A 16,651-nucleotide genomic window follows, 5' to 3' on the forward strand; every position below is an offset into this window, starting at 1 on the left:
TTGATTCAGTTCACAGAAAAAAGCAAAGTATGGAAGTCGCCCGTCTAGTTCCAGGTGTCACTGTTTTTCGTTAATATTTCACAAAGTTGCAACTTCCACGCCCTTTGTTACATGGTGTCAGATTAATAATTAGACTGTACCATTGTCAATCTGCTCATAAACCCCTCCTCAAGCATAAATTTATGCATGTATCCTCGGTCTCGTAAGTTTGAAGAAACATGATCAAATATTGTTGCAATTTAATTCAGTAACGTATAACTAATTATATTAAATATCCGAATTGTAAAATAAGCCGTCGGATACTTCGTGAAAGTGTGTAGGGTTTTGGCTTCTAGGGGAGTGTTTTTTTCAAGTTACAGACAAAATGACAGAATCAAACACGGCTGTAGTTGCACGAAGTTTAGTTCAGCAATGCTTGTATGGCAAACTGCAAGTGAAACCCCCAACACAGAATTCTGAGGCAGAATGGGTTGAGGTACTGTACTGTAAACTACACTTTGTCTTTGATATATTTTTAAGCGGTCCTGCAGTGATCAGAAATGTTTTATGTGTTAGCACTCATCGTATTTACATAACAACTGAACAAAATTTAAAAATACTATTTCGTCATTGTTTAATTTTAATACAACCAAGTTGTATTTATAAATAATATGTAGTAAATGCAGCAGCAAAGCAGGTGATATATGATGTACACTTGACAGTGAATTATGTTTAAAACCTGTTTTTAAGTGACGGTTTGTGTTAAAATGATGTGGTTCCCTACCAAATCTCCTGGTAGAAACTAAATTGCACATCTTCGAGCTGCTCCTGAGTCTATAACCCCACCAAAAACAACACCATGGAATGGGTTGCCCCACATCAGAGAAATAAACAGAGGGCCCTGTGTATGGTTCTGTTTTTAGGAATGTGCACACACTAAATAAAACAATTGGAGAGTACATTTTAGATATTACAGGATTTGAATAACAACATGATTTCTGACTTTTTTTTGTTTTAGATTCAGAGAGGAATGGTGATTTACATCTGCTTTTTCAAAGGGGCCACGGAAGAGATAATCCCCAAAATAGGTACAGTATATTTTTAAATGCATCACTACACCAGCTTCTTATGTGTTACTAGTGATAAAAATAAATAAATAAATAATGATCAACTGGGCTCATGTTTAACATGGGGTAAAATATTCTAGTATGGGTTAATTGGACATAAGAGAATATGTTAATATAATTTAAAGTAATTGTAGCTAGCTAGCATAAGAAGCCCATACATTTTCTACAGCAAACACATCCATTAACTACAGGGATCAAATGTGTCATTTTGGAAGAAACCTATGTTTTAGCAATCATGTATTTTCATTTTAAAACAACTATCTGGTACTACACTAGGTTAAAGAAATCTCTGTATGGATGACATACTATTTAGATAGTTTTGCACTTCCTTCGTTATAGAGCCAGAACTGTCCTCACCCCTTTCAAAGCCTTCTTTCCTGTCATTAACCAACCAGATGTTTACCCTATTGACTGACATGTGTTCAACCAGTAACAGCCTTCAACTCAGAAGACACTGCCAAAATGAAATGACCCAGGAAGGCCATGTATACTTTCTTGTGAGAAAGGCATAGCACCTTTGTTTAACCTAGTGTAGTACTGGATGTCATTTTTAAAAATGTAAATAAATCTTTGCCACAACAGGTGTTTCTTTAAAAACTTCACATTTTAAACATATATAGTAAAGGGAAGTGTACGTCAGGTAAAATTTATGAAATTATTTTCTTCATTCCTAATTTAATTTTGAATTGGGCACAACATGAAGGTAAAAATTATGGATCAAGGTAAAGCACCAGATTCACTAAACCTTTGTTAGGGAGTAAAAATACTGTGTTAACTGTAACATTTAATGTCTGTTTTTCATTTTAAAGAAAGTAGCACTTTCCATCCTAGTTTTTACTTGGACTATCTTACGTTAGATTAGTGCTAATCTGCCTCTTTCCTGCAACACAGAATGTCAACATTTTTTGATAAGCACTGTATTAATTGTATTCACAGTGAGCACACTATTAAACATGAAGCTGTGTGAGACAGACACTGGTAGGAATGTGTCTGTTCTCGACCTGCCTGGAAATGTTCTGATAGTCCCACAGGCTACCCTGGGCGGTAAAGCTAAAGGAAAGGGCATGCAGTACCACGCCAACATTGGGAAGGAGCAGGGAATGCAGCTCTATGCCAGCTTTGTGGCTCAGTGTGAAAAAGAGCTTTCCTCTTCCAGCAAATGCTCTGAATCAGGAGTACTGGTCAGACATGGGACCTATGGGAATAGACAAGTATTGAAACTGGACACTAATGGACCTTATACACATTTGATTGAATTTTAATCGCACCACTTCTGATTGCTGTCCTGTTTCCATGACCTCGATTTCTTTTGGGGCCAGGTGTTTCAACACATCTTTTTTATATTGCTGTTCCAAATTACATTTGTGAGATTCAAAATAAATATATTGCAGCTAAATGTAGCCATCAACTTTCTCAATATCTCATCAGTTTGTGGATTTTTTTTTTTAACTAATGCTGAAATGTCATACTCCAGAAGTTGTGTTATATATTTTGTAATGTCTAGTTATATGATAGAAAATTAAACAATATATCTAACCTTAATGTGACATTACTATGTGATCTGATGCCCAAAAAAGCAGTATCACATCAGTATCAGGGTCTACTGTATATTATAAAAATGTGCTTTACAGTGTGATATCAGAATTATTTAGAATGACATGATATGCCCTGTTTTATTTAAAATGTAATTTGAGAAAGAAATATGAAAAACCTTACTAACTAAGAGGGATAAAAAATACTTCTTAACCATTATAGAATTACAGTCAAACTTTATTTAAACCACCAGGACTACTGAAGTGGCATCCTGTTGCCTTAGTGTCATAACTACATTCACATCTTTGCATCAAGAAATGTGATTTTTCTCAGTACATTTTGCATCATCCACGAGAATAATGTTGTTACATAATGACTATAGTTACATGTAACATAAAATGAATAATTACTGTGCATTCCTGAAAGAAATATACACCTAAAATGAAAGAAAATACAATCCAGTCTATCAGTGTTGCTGATAATGTTTGCTGCGTCTTTTCCTCTCAGAAATTGGTCTTGATATATAATTGCTTGTTAAATTAAAATCTCATTTGGCAACCAGGGCCACTTTATAAAGGGGATGACATTTGTCTGATTTACAGTATTTGCACATTCCTGTTTTTTTGGGTGTTTATAAACCATAAAAATTGTCCCATGTGCTAAATAAATGTCAGTAATGTGTGTGTCCATATTAAAAGGCCAATATTTTAAAAACCCTAACCTAAATGTAAAAAGGGACCTTTATAATCCAATACTGCTGGGATGAACAGGCAAGCGCATTCACATTGCTAGTTTCAACCCGGGGCAAAAAATTAAATGTGATTGCAACAGGCCTGGTTACGCTCGCCTCGGGTTGAAAACGCGCATGGCAGTAGCCACAAAATAAACGTTGAGGGTCAAGGGTCACGCATCAGCGCGCCTGGTATGAAAATATGTAGTGTGAAATGATCATGTCTAACCCAAATCTCACCCCATAGATTGAAGAGCAAGGCAAATGTGAATACAGGCAGGGCTGAATTCTGGTGGATGGTGTAGTGTGAAAATGGCTTAAGTTGTGAGAAAAGAACAAGCAAAGCAGACACATAAATATGTCACTTCCAGAGCTCGACAACGCTACGAAATCAACCCAACTTGGCCTTAACCCAACCCCAACCCTGAAACCTAACCCTAACCCTAACACCTAACCCTAACCATTAAAAATCATCTGATGCCCTCACGACACTTTGCAGTGGAGATTCCTTTGTACTGCTATCATAGACTCTGATTCGGGGTGTACCATCAAAACTAGTATGTGGGAAATCGGACACTGATTTTTGTGTTCCTAGTGCCTATTAAATGGAAAGACTAATTTGATTTCCTCACTGAAAATAGATTGCTTCATTTTTGCTCAGTCACCGAAATTAGACCGGTCGGGTGTCATAAGCATTTTCATAACAAATCAGTAAAGATTCTTAAGCTAATTCTTAAGTCAAGTTTCTGAAAAGTACCTGGGCGCTGTTCTTAGGTAAATTCTTTGTAAATGTAAGAAATTGTATTGTATTATAGGCCTATATTGATATTGCTACAGCCAAGGGAGTTTGCATTAAATTCAGTTTTGCTAAGTGGCATTAAACCAAAGTGTCTTTAGAAGCTACAGTTGGGAGATAGTTTAAGATGGTCATCAGAAGCTGAAGTTGATTAGTGAAAGTCTTTATTGTTATTAAAGGTAGTCAGTGTTGTTTGTGTTTAAGGTGATTGCTGTTGTTATTTCGAAGTTTGACTTCGAGTTTGATCTCAGAATTTGTGACACTCTTGGCTCTTTATTTTGTACACTCATAAAACTGTCAACTTCAAACGCTTAAGGAGTAGGCCTGTTGGTTCAATGAACAGATATCACTGCTGACATGACATCGTGGTTTGAGGTGTCCACTTTTCTCACCAGCAATCGTCGAGCTCTATAATCGATTCCCTCTCCCTGATTCTGGTGATGTGCTCGTTGATTCTGTGTTAGACTGCCTTCTCCCGACTCGCAGTATTTCACACTGCTGTTGGACTTCAGGCAGCAGCTGCGGAGTCTCAGCGCGTCTTTTTCAAAGCATTCCTTCGCTGTCACTACATCGGACACGCCCTGGCTTTTGGAAACAGGAAACAAGAGGATTTCCCAATTCACGGTCAACAGGTAAAGACGGAACACTTTTTTTTTTGGAATTGGTGCGATTCTCCCGAGGGCTGGCATGCTTTCTGGAGAAGGGGTGTACGAATGCAGTGTCCCTCAGAAATGGCATCCGCCTCTCAGCTCTCCAGGCCGGGGTTGTATGCAACACACTCGGGGCTGACTACTTTTACTTTTGTAATTTACTTTTTTATTTTCCGGTGGTGATTTACAAATACACATTCTCATTTAAAAATATATCTATTTTTCAATAAGTTTTTTTGTTGTTGTTTTTTTTTTTTTTTTTTTTTTTTTTTTTATAATACATCATATATGAATGATTTAGAATGAATAATTGGCTCTTTAAAGTCTGATGACAGAAATCCCACTGGTTAATTATGTGTGTTACTTATTTACTTAAGATTTTAAAAATAAATAAATAAACACCTAAATAATTATTTTAACCTTTTTATACAAGTTTTGCATTATTGAAATACTGAAAGACCTCGTTTCCTGTTTGAATCAATGAATGTATAAAACGAATAAGACTGGCGAGAATAAGTAGTGTATTTCAGGCTGGCTTATGTTAAGGATTTTTTTTTTTTTTTTTGGGGGGGGGGGGGGGGTGTTAAACATCTGGAAATACAGCGAAGGTTTCTGTTAATGTAAATATGCCACGGTTAATTTGACGCAGATATGATTCAAAACTAGAAAGCGTCTTATAAGTAAAGCAACACTGTTTCTAATTGAAGCACATTTTCATTAGTTAAAATAGACTTGAATGAAGAATACGATTGTCCAAGACTGGCAGGTGTTGATTCAGATTTTGTTCCCTAGTCAGTGCATCAGCAGGGAGTGATAGTGTGGTTATCCGCCCCCGGGGACAAGCAGCCGACTGTGATTAATTGCCAGAATGTATAATTTCTGGTTTGACGAGAATCTCAAGAACAGTGTGCTATATTTTGTGAGTTAACAACTCTCTGTACCTTAACCTTGTCTGCCAGGAAAAAATGTGCCCTTAAATCGCAGACAGTATAATTTATTGGAGTATTGATCTGTCCTGCTTGTTTGACCTGCAGTAAGCACAGATTCTTCTCTTCCTGTTCAGCATACTGTAATTAGGTACGGTATGTAATTGAAATAAGTGAAATGCTCCCCCCATTCATCGACACCCATTGGCAGAAGACATCGAAGATACATGGTAATAAAGGTTCAATACAAGTACAACTACAGGATGTAAATTTGCTTCTCAGTTGCCAATGTACAAAGATTAACTGTGCTAAAATTAGTGATTTGATGTGTAGGATTGCTGTTGTATACTTCCAACAGTGTAACCCGTATTGTATCAAGCAGAGCTGAATTGTTTGCAGAAGCACCTTATAGCCTACTTGTAGTATTTGTACGTGCATCTGATTAACCCGCATCAGCACATGGAGTTATATGTAGTGTTCACCCATTCCATCCTTTACCTTACTAACATGCTTGCAAACACACAAACTGACCTCTACTGAGATTTGACGTGCAGCCTTCAAGTTGAGATGTTTTCATCATTTTGTGAAATCATAGCTGCGTCAGAGTGTCAGCTGTGCTTATCGATGTCTGTGTGCTGCTTTCCTCCATAGATGGTTTTTGAAGGGGTAACTTCCGAGTTTAGAGATGGATTGAAAAATGAATATCGCTACGAGTCAGGCCACAAAGGAAAATTACTGTAACGTTATATTCCAGGCAGTCATGGGCATGGAGAGAGACCATGGGGAGAAGTATTGCTGTAAAAAGTGTTACTGGCAAAAGGTCTCAATAAGGACAAATCACAAAACAAAGTCTGACTAAAAATAAACAATTCATTCATTAATCTGCAAAGTTTATCTCTGTATGAAATTGAGCTAAGGTGCAGGATTATATTACACTGATGCCTCTTCTACACCATCCTGATATTCCATAAGCTGTGATTTTCAGTTATGATAGCCTCTATTAATTGCACTGATGCTCAGTTAAACATAAAGCTGTATGTGTCAGAAGGATACTGTATGTGCTGCAACTGGATGTGTGAAGTAAAAATGGCTTTTAGGATCTGTACACAATTCACCCAGCACTATTTACCAGGAATTAAATTGATTTATGCCTCTAAATGTGCCCTAGATTGAGAAAGCTCTGCTAATTGGTTACATACTGCCATTCTGCCAGTAGTTACAGCAGTGCTCTACTGAAACTGAGCTAGTGTACAAAGGTTACATTGGTACTAATCTCTCATGGTGGGGGAGGGGGTTACCTGTGAAAGAGACTCCAGGGAGCTGTGGTAATGTATCCAGCAGTTGCAGCTGTGCACCTACTATGCACAGGACTCCTGAATTATTCAGCTAGGCATTCACACTGTGCTACACACTCTTGTCTACAGTATGGCTCATCGTACATTGTGATATTGATACTATCTAGTCTAGTGTGTTCAGCAGTCATCTGCAACATTCAGAAACAGATTTTTGAAACTCTTGCAAAGCTGGAATGGCAAGAAATAATTCTGTGTTGGAGGTGTATTATTTGTGGTCAGTAACCATTTTATTTCGATCCCAAATGTCAGAGTTCTTGAAAACATTAATTGGAAGAAACAATTCCACATATGGTGTTTTTTCACCTCCACATTTCAGTTACTGATCAGTTTTTCTGAGTTTAAAAGAAAACCAAACATTGCACTTATTTTTGTTGTTGCAGATACTGAAATGCTGTTGCATTAGCAGTAGGAAGCCTTGATTTTTCTGTTGACTGGGTGTTAAGCTGTTGTCACAGAGAGGGAGGAATGGAGTTGGCCCATGGCCTGTTGCTAAATGAAGAAGTCTGCAGTCAACTCAGTGAACATCAGAAGGCAGAGTTTGTATTCGAATGGCTGAGATTCCTAAAAAAACTTTTAATTGCTGCTGACAAGGTAAGTAGGACTGTTCTGTAATGTTGCCAAGGTTTGCATGATTGGGGCTGAGCATAATCAATTAGACAGCTTCTATTCTGCAAGTCATCATAGCCTCATCTGAACTCTCCTGGTTCATATTTTAAGTGTTTTTTGAGTGCCTGTGTGGTGGATGAACACCAGTACAGTAAGTACTGAGCTTAGGTTAAAGCAAAGTGTTGTCTGCTCTGATTTTTTTTTTTTTACTGGTCTGTACAACGGTGTTAGCGAGGATCCTACCATATACAAAATGTACCTGACAAATTTACGGTCTGTTTCATGGGCTCTCTCTAGGATTTTGTATTGAATACAAGGAACGTACAAATCATGCATTGGATCTGCCAGAACATAGTGCTTTATCAAGTAAGGAATTGATATTAGTGGCTAGTGAGCCAGATTATTTAGTGTAGGATGGCAGCAATGCCTAAACTCTTTACATTGCCCCTCTCTAGTATGAACTCTAAGCCCTGTTAAAAGGGTCTCCTCTTCTGGCACTAATGGGTATTACAGTAAGTTGGCATTAAGCTTTAGTACTCTCTGTGCATGAGGCCACCAAGTTTTGTCTAGTGTAGTTTTGTAACGTGCATGCTTAATCCTTAGTGTCAGTGTATTAACTGTGTTTTTTAAATCTTTGTCTGTGCTTTGGTCGTGTGTCTACAGGCTGATTTAAAGGAGAAACAGAAGAAACTTGTAGAACAATTGACAGCTCTGCTAAACAGCTCTCCAGGTCCTCCCACCCGCAGGCTCATTGCCAAGAACCTTGGAGTGCTCTACAGTGTAGGGGACACGTTCTCTGTGTACCAAACTGTGGATGAATGCAATGCAATCATTCGGAGCAAGGATGATTCCCCCAGCTATCTACCCACCAAACTGTAAGTCCAATATTCATTATGATGGGTTGTAAAGAGTTTTGTTAAATGGTATAGTCAGATTTGTAAAGGTGATAATCTGAAAAATCTACTGGGCCGCTCCGAATTTACACCAACAGGACCCCTGTTCTAAGCATGATGGGTCATTTCATGGAGCCTACCCTACATATATAAATATATATTTTTTTATATTGCATTACAGTGTACCACACCAGTAAAAATGAAACCCACGGTTGCTTGGGGAACTGTACAATATGAAATGCTTTAAACATGTGTAAGTGAGCAGTTATCAATTTTACTGAATGTTGGAATAGAACAGTTCTGTCTGGTAACTGTACCTTTTGCCACCTCAGATGTGGAAATGGTTTTTATTTTGATGTTGCAATGTAGCAGAAATGCTTTTCAGATCAACTTCCATTATTATTACTTGAATTGCATGAATTCTGGCTGTTACAGGCTGCACTTATATACTTGTACAATAGATTAACATCCTCAGTAAAAGCTATAGCTTGACAAAGATTATAGTAGCCTCAGCTGCAGAAATGGAAGATTTATCTTTGCAACCACTTGTCTGTTTTTCATAAACAGTCCTCTGCATTTGTTTTGTTTTGCTGTGCTGTTCTACATGCAGCTCAGTGTTAGTGACCTACTTTCATGATACTGACATCTGTAAAGTGTTGATTTTATATGTTGAATATATTTGAGGTTGACCAACCACATCACTTAGTCTGTTTCTAGTTCATTTATAAATGGAGATAAACTAGACATTGATTGTGAACTGTAATTATTTTATATATTAAAAATAAAAAGCTGATACTGCTAAGAAAAATGTAAACGTCAGCTTTTTGTATATACTTATTTAGTATTTTCTTTAGGCAGATAAGCCATATTTTTTTTACTTTTATAGAGATTTTTCTATTTTGCAGTCGTATAAATGTCAGTAAACTGACTGGTCAATTAAACTTGTAATTTCAGTGCTGCAGTTGCATGCTTGGGTGCCTTGTATGAGCAACTGGGCAGGTTGCTGGGGAATACCTTCACTGACACCGTAGGGAACTTGTTGAAAGCAATGAAGAGTGCAGAGGTAAGGAAGAGAAAAGCAATCACACAGTACAAAGTTTAGGAAACGTTACTATGGAGCTGTGCTAGCTTCTGAGCCAAGGCTGCTGTGTGATCTTAAACTACGCACTACGAGAGAGAGAGAGAGAGAGAGAGAGAGAGAGAGAGAATGAGAGAATATTACTGAGTGTGTCCTGTTACTTTCTAGTCTTGAAATACGTGATTTACACTAAGGTAAAAAAAAAAAGTTAATATAAGCCCGTGTGTAGCACTGCAGGGTATAGCCACTGAAAGGACACTGCAGCACTAGAGCAAAAGTGACAGAGGTAGAAATAGAGAAGCATCAAACAATATAAGTAAGGTTTCCAGGGGAGCAGTCCAAAGATAAATTGATGCTTGGTGTGTTGGTGGTTATTGTATATTATGGGACTTTGAAACAATGACAAATTAAGAAATTGTGTATAACTTTGACCTCCTATCCAATACAGCTATCACAATTGCTCCAAAATGTCTGACTGGATTTCTTTTACATTTTATTAAGTGATGAGCATTCGTGTAAAGGTGTGCTGATTTAGAGTTTGTAGAGAATCTGATCCAAGGTAACTAACAGGTGGCCATTTTTGGCAGGTGTGTTCATAATTTTGTACTGGAGATGTATTCTATTCTCTCCAGCATTGAGTAGAATTGAATGGGTTGGTCAAAGTGTCAATATTACTTGGCCGTGAGTGTCCAAAGATGAATCCAAATATGTATTTTCCAACCAAACAAATCTAGTGAAACCTTTAATGGCAGAAATCAGAACTAAGCGGTCACCTGTCCTATACAAATGATTGACAAAGGCAACTTGAATAAGAACCACAAACCTTTTAGTCCTTTTGGTGACCTGTTACTTCAGATTTAATTGTTAAACATGACAATATATAAAACAGTTTATTGTAGCTTGGTACATGTCTGATGTTTTAGATTTCTAGAACTTAGTAATAAGCTTCAATTTTCCTGAATCCTTCTGTCTTCTCCGCTAGTCGCAAGGCCGTTACGAGATTATGTTGAGCTTGGAGAAGATTCTTCGTGGTCAAGGAGTGAGAGCTGTTCCGTGTCACAGAGAGATCTACAAAGCTGCTCGTTCCTGTCTTACTGATCGGTCCATGGCAGTTAGATGTGCTGCTGCCAAGGTACGCCATCCCATGGAATGACATGCCACATTTCTGTGCTGAAAACTCAATTGGTCTACTATCTGTACTTCTGCTATCTGTACTATAGCATACTGTGTTGTGTACCATACATATAGCTAAAGAAACTTGTGTTGACAATAACATGAACCAAGGGGTTACCAATACAAGTGATGGGAAGCTTGAATTTGCTACCAATATGGAAAGATTTGACCTACAAAATTAGGTGCTGCAACAGTTCTGAAATTCATTGAGTTTCAGTCTGAGACCCAGCAAAAATCAAAGAAAATTGAAATGCCTTCCCCTGGGTTTAGATGAAAATGCAGACTGCAGAGTAATATGACAGTCGCTAGCCATTCTTTCAGCCTAGTCAGTTTTGCTTGCAGTAGCTGAACAAGGGGTTGTCTTCTGCAGCACTTGTTTTAATAAGCACTGTGTCAATTTTTGCTGATACTGTAGGGCTTGAAGATTTGTTAAATATAAGACATTTCTAATGATTTATATACATTACACTGCAGTGTTTGATATTTAAACTGGTCCTGTTAAAGCTTCAAACTGACTTTCCCATGTCATATTTGAGCACATCTTGTTTTTTTCACTGTAGCATGATCCAAAGGGTAAAGGTAGCATAAATAGCTTTGTAAGTATCTGTATTATCCTTCCCACCTTAGACTCCCCTATTAAATGCACATTTTCCCCTGCAGTGTCTCTTTGAACTTCAAAACGAGGCCGTTTTTATGTGGAGCTCTGAGCTGGAGAATGTATCTACACTATGCTTTAAGGCCTTTGAGGGCTCTAATTATGATGTGCGGGTGGCAGTTTCAAAGCTTTTAGGCACAGTTCTTGCTACAGCTGTAATGCCTAAGCAAGCTCCAGGTAAGAGATGAAAGAAAAAAGAGCTTTGTTTATGCTTTTAAAACTGTTGTACTGCTATTACTTTTCAGCACAGGCAAACAAAAAATAAGCGGTATTTTTGATAACTAATGGCGTCTGTTAAAATATTGACGTTAAAATATCATGAAAGAGTATATTAAAATTACGTACATTTTATAACTCTGCGATGAAAACGCTACTTAAGAGTCCTGACGTTTTCACTGAGAAGAATTTAAGTTCAATGTGTTTTTGGACGGATGGAGAATTGGGACTTAGGAATTGGTCCATGGTTTCACTTTTCTTATCTTGGGTCAATAAATGAACATTGAAAAATGAGCAGCTGTCTGAACAAGATGTAATTACATAGCTGTGCTCTTGTGGCTAATGGAAATTAAAGTGTGATTAGTGCTACAGATTGCTGTTCAGATAGGTGACATAGCTTTTAGCCTTTTAGGCAGGAGACAATAGGCCACTGTACTTGATAAATGGCAGAATCCCATTTGTCTCATATTCAGAATTCTATTTATGGTAATTGTACTTTACTTTGAATGTATGGAAGTACAGTTGATTGCGTCTATTGGGGGTACTACCAATAAGAAGAAAAATGCTGTATCTTTTTTTGTGGCTGTTGTCATTTAATACTGTGATTTTAATGTGCGGGTGTGATATCGGCCACATCACTTCACTCCCCTCTCCCATGGTTTTCTCATGGTCTTCCCCCCTCCAGGCCCAAGGCAAAGTTTTCGTAAGAGCTCCCTGGGGGATGTCATGGACCTCCTGACCACAGGTTTTCTCCGCGGGGGTTCTGGGTTCCTGCGAGCCAGCGGAGATATACTAAAGGGGACCAGCTCTGTCAGCAGGGACGTCAAAGTCGGCGTAACTCAGGTTGGTTTCTGAGCTTTTGTGGTGCCGAAGGACTGCCATTTGTTTATGAACTTGCCTGCAGAGCAGGCGCTTTCAAAGCAAATGCAGGCATCCAATGGGGAGATATTTTTAGAATGTGTGGGTGTTCAGTCTCAGTCTTAACCAATAACTTGCTGGGTGGTTTGTACAAAGTGCCAGTATTTTTGTCTTGATTTTGTCAACACGTTTCAAATCTACAGTGTGTTTGCTTTACTACACTGTACCTTCACTACTTCAAAACCAGTAGGCATACAAAACGACTGATTTTAGTATCTGAGTGCATGTTATACTGTATAACCATTTCTTTAAAACAATAAAGGGTTCTCTTGGTTGTAGCTGTAACCTACACACAGCAGTGTGCTTGCAATGAAGCCTTTCTACTTTATGTAGCTGTTCTGAAAGGTTGTGTAACCCCATTTTCTGACCATTCTTTTTTAAAGCTATTAAGGGGTAAATTCAATAAAATGTAATCTGGAGGAAAGGCATTTTTGGAAAAAGCAAATTAAAACGCCATTAGCAAAATTGAAATGGATTTACATGCTTTCTGTTAATTTTACTTGATTTGTATTATCCTAAACACCCTTTTTCCAAGGTAAATGTTAAAATTAGGCCCTTTGGTGAAATGTGATGTTTGCAAGATGAGGAATTTTCACCAAGTTACTTAACTCAAACTTAATGTGATATTGTTAGTTTAACTACAAACATGTTGCATATTTAATTGCCTTGAGGGTTTGACTATATTTCAACTCCTTGTAGGCCTGTGTTGTGTTCGTCTCCACACTCGGGGGCCAGTGGCTGGAAAGGAATTTCTCTGCTTTACTCGAGCACATCCTGGAGCTGGTTTCCAATCCCAAAGCAACGCAGACCCAGATGGATGCAATCTGCTGTCGACGCTGTATCTCATTTATCATGCGAGCCACTGTGGGCACCCTGCTCGGAGAGAAAGCACAAATCACAGCTGCCAAAGAGATTTGCCAGGCAGTAGGAAAACAAAAGAAAGCTGTAGGTACGGGAAAAAGGCTGTTTTGGTTTTCATTGATCATCATTGTGTCGGCATGAATGCCAGAGCCTGAGAAACAGGAATGCATTCAAGTTCCTTTCTTTCAACACTTGGACACAGGTTGAAATCTAACACAAGGCAGTGTTTTCAGAATCTTTAGTAATATCCCAGAAATACCTAAAATACCCATCTTGGGTAAGGTATTCCAAGATTTACAAAAAAATCCCCACTCAAATATATACGTTTTGAAGCCTTTTTGTGATGGTTATCCAAATGGACGCATTGATTAAAACATTTCAGTAGTTTCTCTACATACATACCTGTTTTTTATTACCTGAGGTGCATTTGTAGTCTTTCTCTCTGTTAACTAGGGCATCTGAAAGATAGATTTTCCCTAGTAACATTTTGAGTGATCATTGCATTATCTTGTCTTTTTAAATGGTAGATGCAGCCATGAGCGACAGCAACATAGAGACAAGAGTGGGAACGACAGATGTATCTGCGAGCCAGCATGTTCTTGTGTGTGCGCTGCAGGAGCTGGGCAGCCTCATCCTGGGTCTGGGCACCACTGCTGCACCTCTTCTGCAGGATACTAACACAGGTATGTAAATTGAAGACATGCCGTCTGTACATGGGATCACCAGACCAGATGGGGTCTCCAATGATAGTAGGTGTTTTCACGATGCATCAAAACGTACTTATGAATAAGGATGTGGGAATAAAAATATTAAAACAACCATGGTTATGTTGCGATCTTTTCAGGAACGCATGTAACGCAGCAGACAGCAATGGTACGTCAAATGTTTTGCTGCAAATTCTACAGCCTGTTCAGAAAAACTCATGAGACAATCAGGAGGTTTGCTGACATTCTGCCATATAAAAATCCCGTTAAAAACTCCACAGTATCAACCTTCAGTCAAGAATCAAACTGTTAATAGTTACAAATAAATAATGGGGAGCAACTAGGCATAGCCATTACCAGATACGTTCAGATTTTGTGTCTTGCAAAAGGTATCTATATTACATTGGAACTGAAACCTTTTCAAAAGGAGGAATGCTTGATTTTTTTAGCATGAAATTAACTTCTGGTCATGTATCTCAAGTTATATGACTGCCTTTTCAAACTTTTTGGTCTTTCGTTTAGAAGTTATAAAGTACTTGGTGCAGCGATGCTCTATAATATTGATTGATTAATTGTTTTTAGAGCTGATGTTTTGGCTTTGTTGCTTAGTTGTGAGTTCTGTGCTGTGCTTGTATTGGGCTGTGCATTGGCAGGCAGGCTCTGCATCAGTGGTGGCCAGTAGCCGGCTTCCATTTATCATTTGGGTTCTGGGAACTCTAGTCAATACTCGGCACTGCACTGTTTCAGCAGGAGCCTTAATATCAATCTCTTAACGTCTTCCACAGTTGATGCCTGTTAATTCCACTACAGACAGTGTGGCTACATCGCATATATACACTGCACATCTACGTAGTGACACTGGATCACTTTACCCAAAGCAGTTTAGACCTGTAATTAAACAAATATTGATTGTTACAGTAATAAGCATTTCAAAAGCTCTGTAGGTATTCATTTTTGTGAAATGGTACAGTTAAGGTTTTTTATGCCTGTGGCGACAAAGATATACTGAAATCACCTGTCTCTACTTAAATATGTTATTCAAGAGTTTAATATACATCGTTGAAATCTCTCGTGTCTCAATCTGGAGGTACATGTCTGTACCCTTGTGCATTTGTCACCCTTACATAGCCACATGTACTTACTGTGGATGTGGATAATAGTGTTTTTACTGTTTGATCATACCGATGGCTACAAACATTTGTTTTTCTCTTCAAGGTGTCCTGGACACAGTAGTTTCTGTGCTCCTCCACCCCAGTGCCTCGGCCCGACTGTCAGCAGCTTGGTGTTTGCGCTGCCTTGCTTTGGCCTTGCCCTCTCATGTCTCTGTGCTGCTGGATCGCTGCTTGGAGAGACTCGGCGCTCTCAAATCCTCTCCTGAAGCAGTGTCAGGTTACAGCGCTACCATTGCAGCTCTGCTGGGAGCGGTGCAGCAGTGTCCCCTGGGAATACCACACGGGAAGGGCAAGGTAAGGGGTCTTTGATGCTGTACTCGATATTTTTACGGGGGGGGGGGGGATTATTAATAATAGACTTTTGGTGACATATATTAATCTGTTTTCCAGTCACTTATTTATGACCCCCTTGTCCCCTTAAACATGTCCTCCAAAGAGGTAACTGCTGTTTACATTTCAATTGATGTTTTTTATTTGTGACTATAACATTGTCTTTAGATGGTGATTAGGCTGGCAGAGGACATGCTTCGATCTGCAGCTCAAAACAGCCGCATTTCAGTACATCGGGTACAAGCTGGTTGGCTTCTGTTGTCTGCACTGATGACATTAGGTAAGTCAATAAATGATATACATAAACTAGATTTTCTTGCCTCTTAGTATGTGTTAAGTTATTTCATGCATCTGTAGTTTTATGTACTGTAAGTTATGGGCTATATGCAAGTTGTCTCATCTGAATGCTTAATTGCTGTGCCCATTATGTTGCTCCCCAGACAGTAAAATACTGATTTTTACTTTTATGTAGTAACCCATTATTATTATTGTTATTATTATTATTAACCGATTTTTCGTAAACAGGGTGGAGGATCCTTCCGCTCTTTCAAAATAAAAAAATTACAATGTGGTGCGTTATATGTAAATAATTTGTTTTGTAAATAATTGTGGAATTACTGTGTGCAGTTTTTGGCCAATGTGTAATACAGTTAGCATGTTGATATTGGGAGTTTGTGGTTCGTGTGGAATACCAGCCTGTGGGACTTGCAGGCCCTGCGGTTGTTCATCATCATCTTCCGAGAATGCTGCTGCTGTGGAAGTGTGCCTTTCCCCAATCCCCGAAGGACCTGGACACGGAGAGGAGCCGGGGAGATTCCTTTACATGGCTGGTGACTTTGGAAGGCCGTGCTGGAGCACTGTGTGGTAAGCAGAGTACCTTTAATGAGACAGAATAGGGTAAAGTATGCTCTTGTTATACCACTGTGTTCCAAGCTGTATAAAAATGCTG

At 38.6% G+C, this 16,651-nt stretch overlaps 2 protein-coding genes across 4 annotated transcripts in view; both read left to right on the forward strand.

Annotated features, from left to right (window-relative positions):
* The first annotated feature begins 6 nt into the window (after window positions 1-6).
* LOC121324642 (D-aminoacyl-tRNA deacylase 2-like) lies at window positions 7-2,506 on the forward strand. Its single transcript, XM_041266749.1, has 3 exons — window positions 7-475; window positions 998-1,067; window positions 2,043-2,506. The coding sequence occupies exons 1-3, from the start codon at window positions 365-367 to the stop codon at window positions 2,366-2,368; spliced, it is 507 nt and encodes a 168-aa protein (XP_041122683.1). The 5' UTR covers window positions 7-364; the 3' UTR covers window positions 2,369-2,506.
* Window positions 2,507-4,671: 2,165 nt separating this feature from the next.
* The window catches only part of LOC121324232 (HEAT repeat-containing protein 5A-like), a 33,070-nt gene continuing 21,090 nt past the window's right edge, over window positions 4,672-16,651 (forward strand). For 2 of the 3 annotated variants that reach the window (XM_041265888.1, XM_041265889.1), the window contains exons 1-12: window positions 4,672-4,797; window positions 7,477-7,687; window positions 8,366-8,577; window positions 9,550-9,658; window positions 10,656-10,805; window positions 11,507-11,678; window positions 12,403-12,560; window positions 13,335-13,584; window positions 14,024-14,179; window positions 15,416-15,666; window positions 15,871-15,982; window positions 16,414-16,566. In XM_041265888.1, the coding sequence (XP_041121822.1) occupies window positions 7,562-7,687; window positions 8,366-8,577; window positions 9,550-9,658; window positions 10,656-10,805; window positions 11,507-11,678; window positions 12,403-12,560; window positions 13,335-13,584; window positions 14,024-14,179; window positions 15,416-15,666; window positions 15,871-15,982; window positions 16,414-16,566 (1,849 nt within the window). In that variant the 5' untranslated portion in view covers window positions 4,672-4,797; window positions 7,477-7,561. Of the gene's footprint in view, window positions 4,798-7,476; window positions 7,688-8,365; window positions 8,578-9,549; window positions 9,659-10,655; window positions 10,806-11,506; window positions 11,679-12,402; window positions 12,561-13,334; window positions 13,585-14,023; window positions 14,180-15,415; window positions 15,667-15,870; window positions 15,983-16,413; window positions 16,567-16,651 lie in introns of those variants that run through there. The other variant, XM_041265890.1, reaches the window with a different exon arrangement.

This window comes from Polyodon spathula, chromosome 12 (genome assembly GCF_017654505.1).
Source record: "Polyodon spathula isolate WHYD16114869_AA chromosome 12, ASM1765450v1, whole genome shotgun sequence".
Taxonomy (NCBI): Eukaryota; Metazoa; Chordata; class Actinopteri; order Acipenseriformes; family Polyodontidae; genus Polyodon; species Polyodon spathula.

Coding starts and splice junctions, on each gene's coding strand:
- LOC121324642 (XM_041266749.1), top strand. CDS start 365: ATGACAGAATCAAACACGGCTGTAGTTGCACGAAGTTTAGTTCAGCAA. Junction 476..997: donor CTGAGGCAGAATGGGTTGAG/GTACTGTACTGT, acceptor TTTTTGTTTTAG/ATTCAGAGAGGAATGGTGAT. Junction 1,068..2,042: donor AGAGATAATCCCCAAAATAG/GTACAGTATATT, acceptor TTGTATTCACAG/TGAGCACACTATTAAACATG.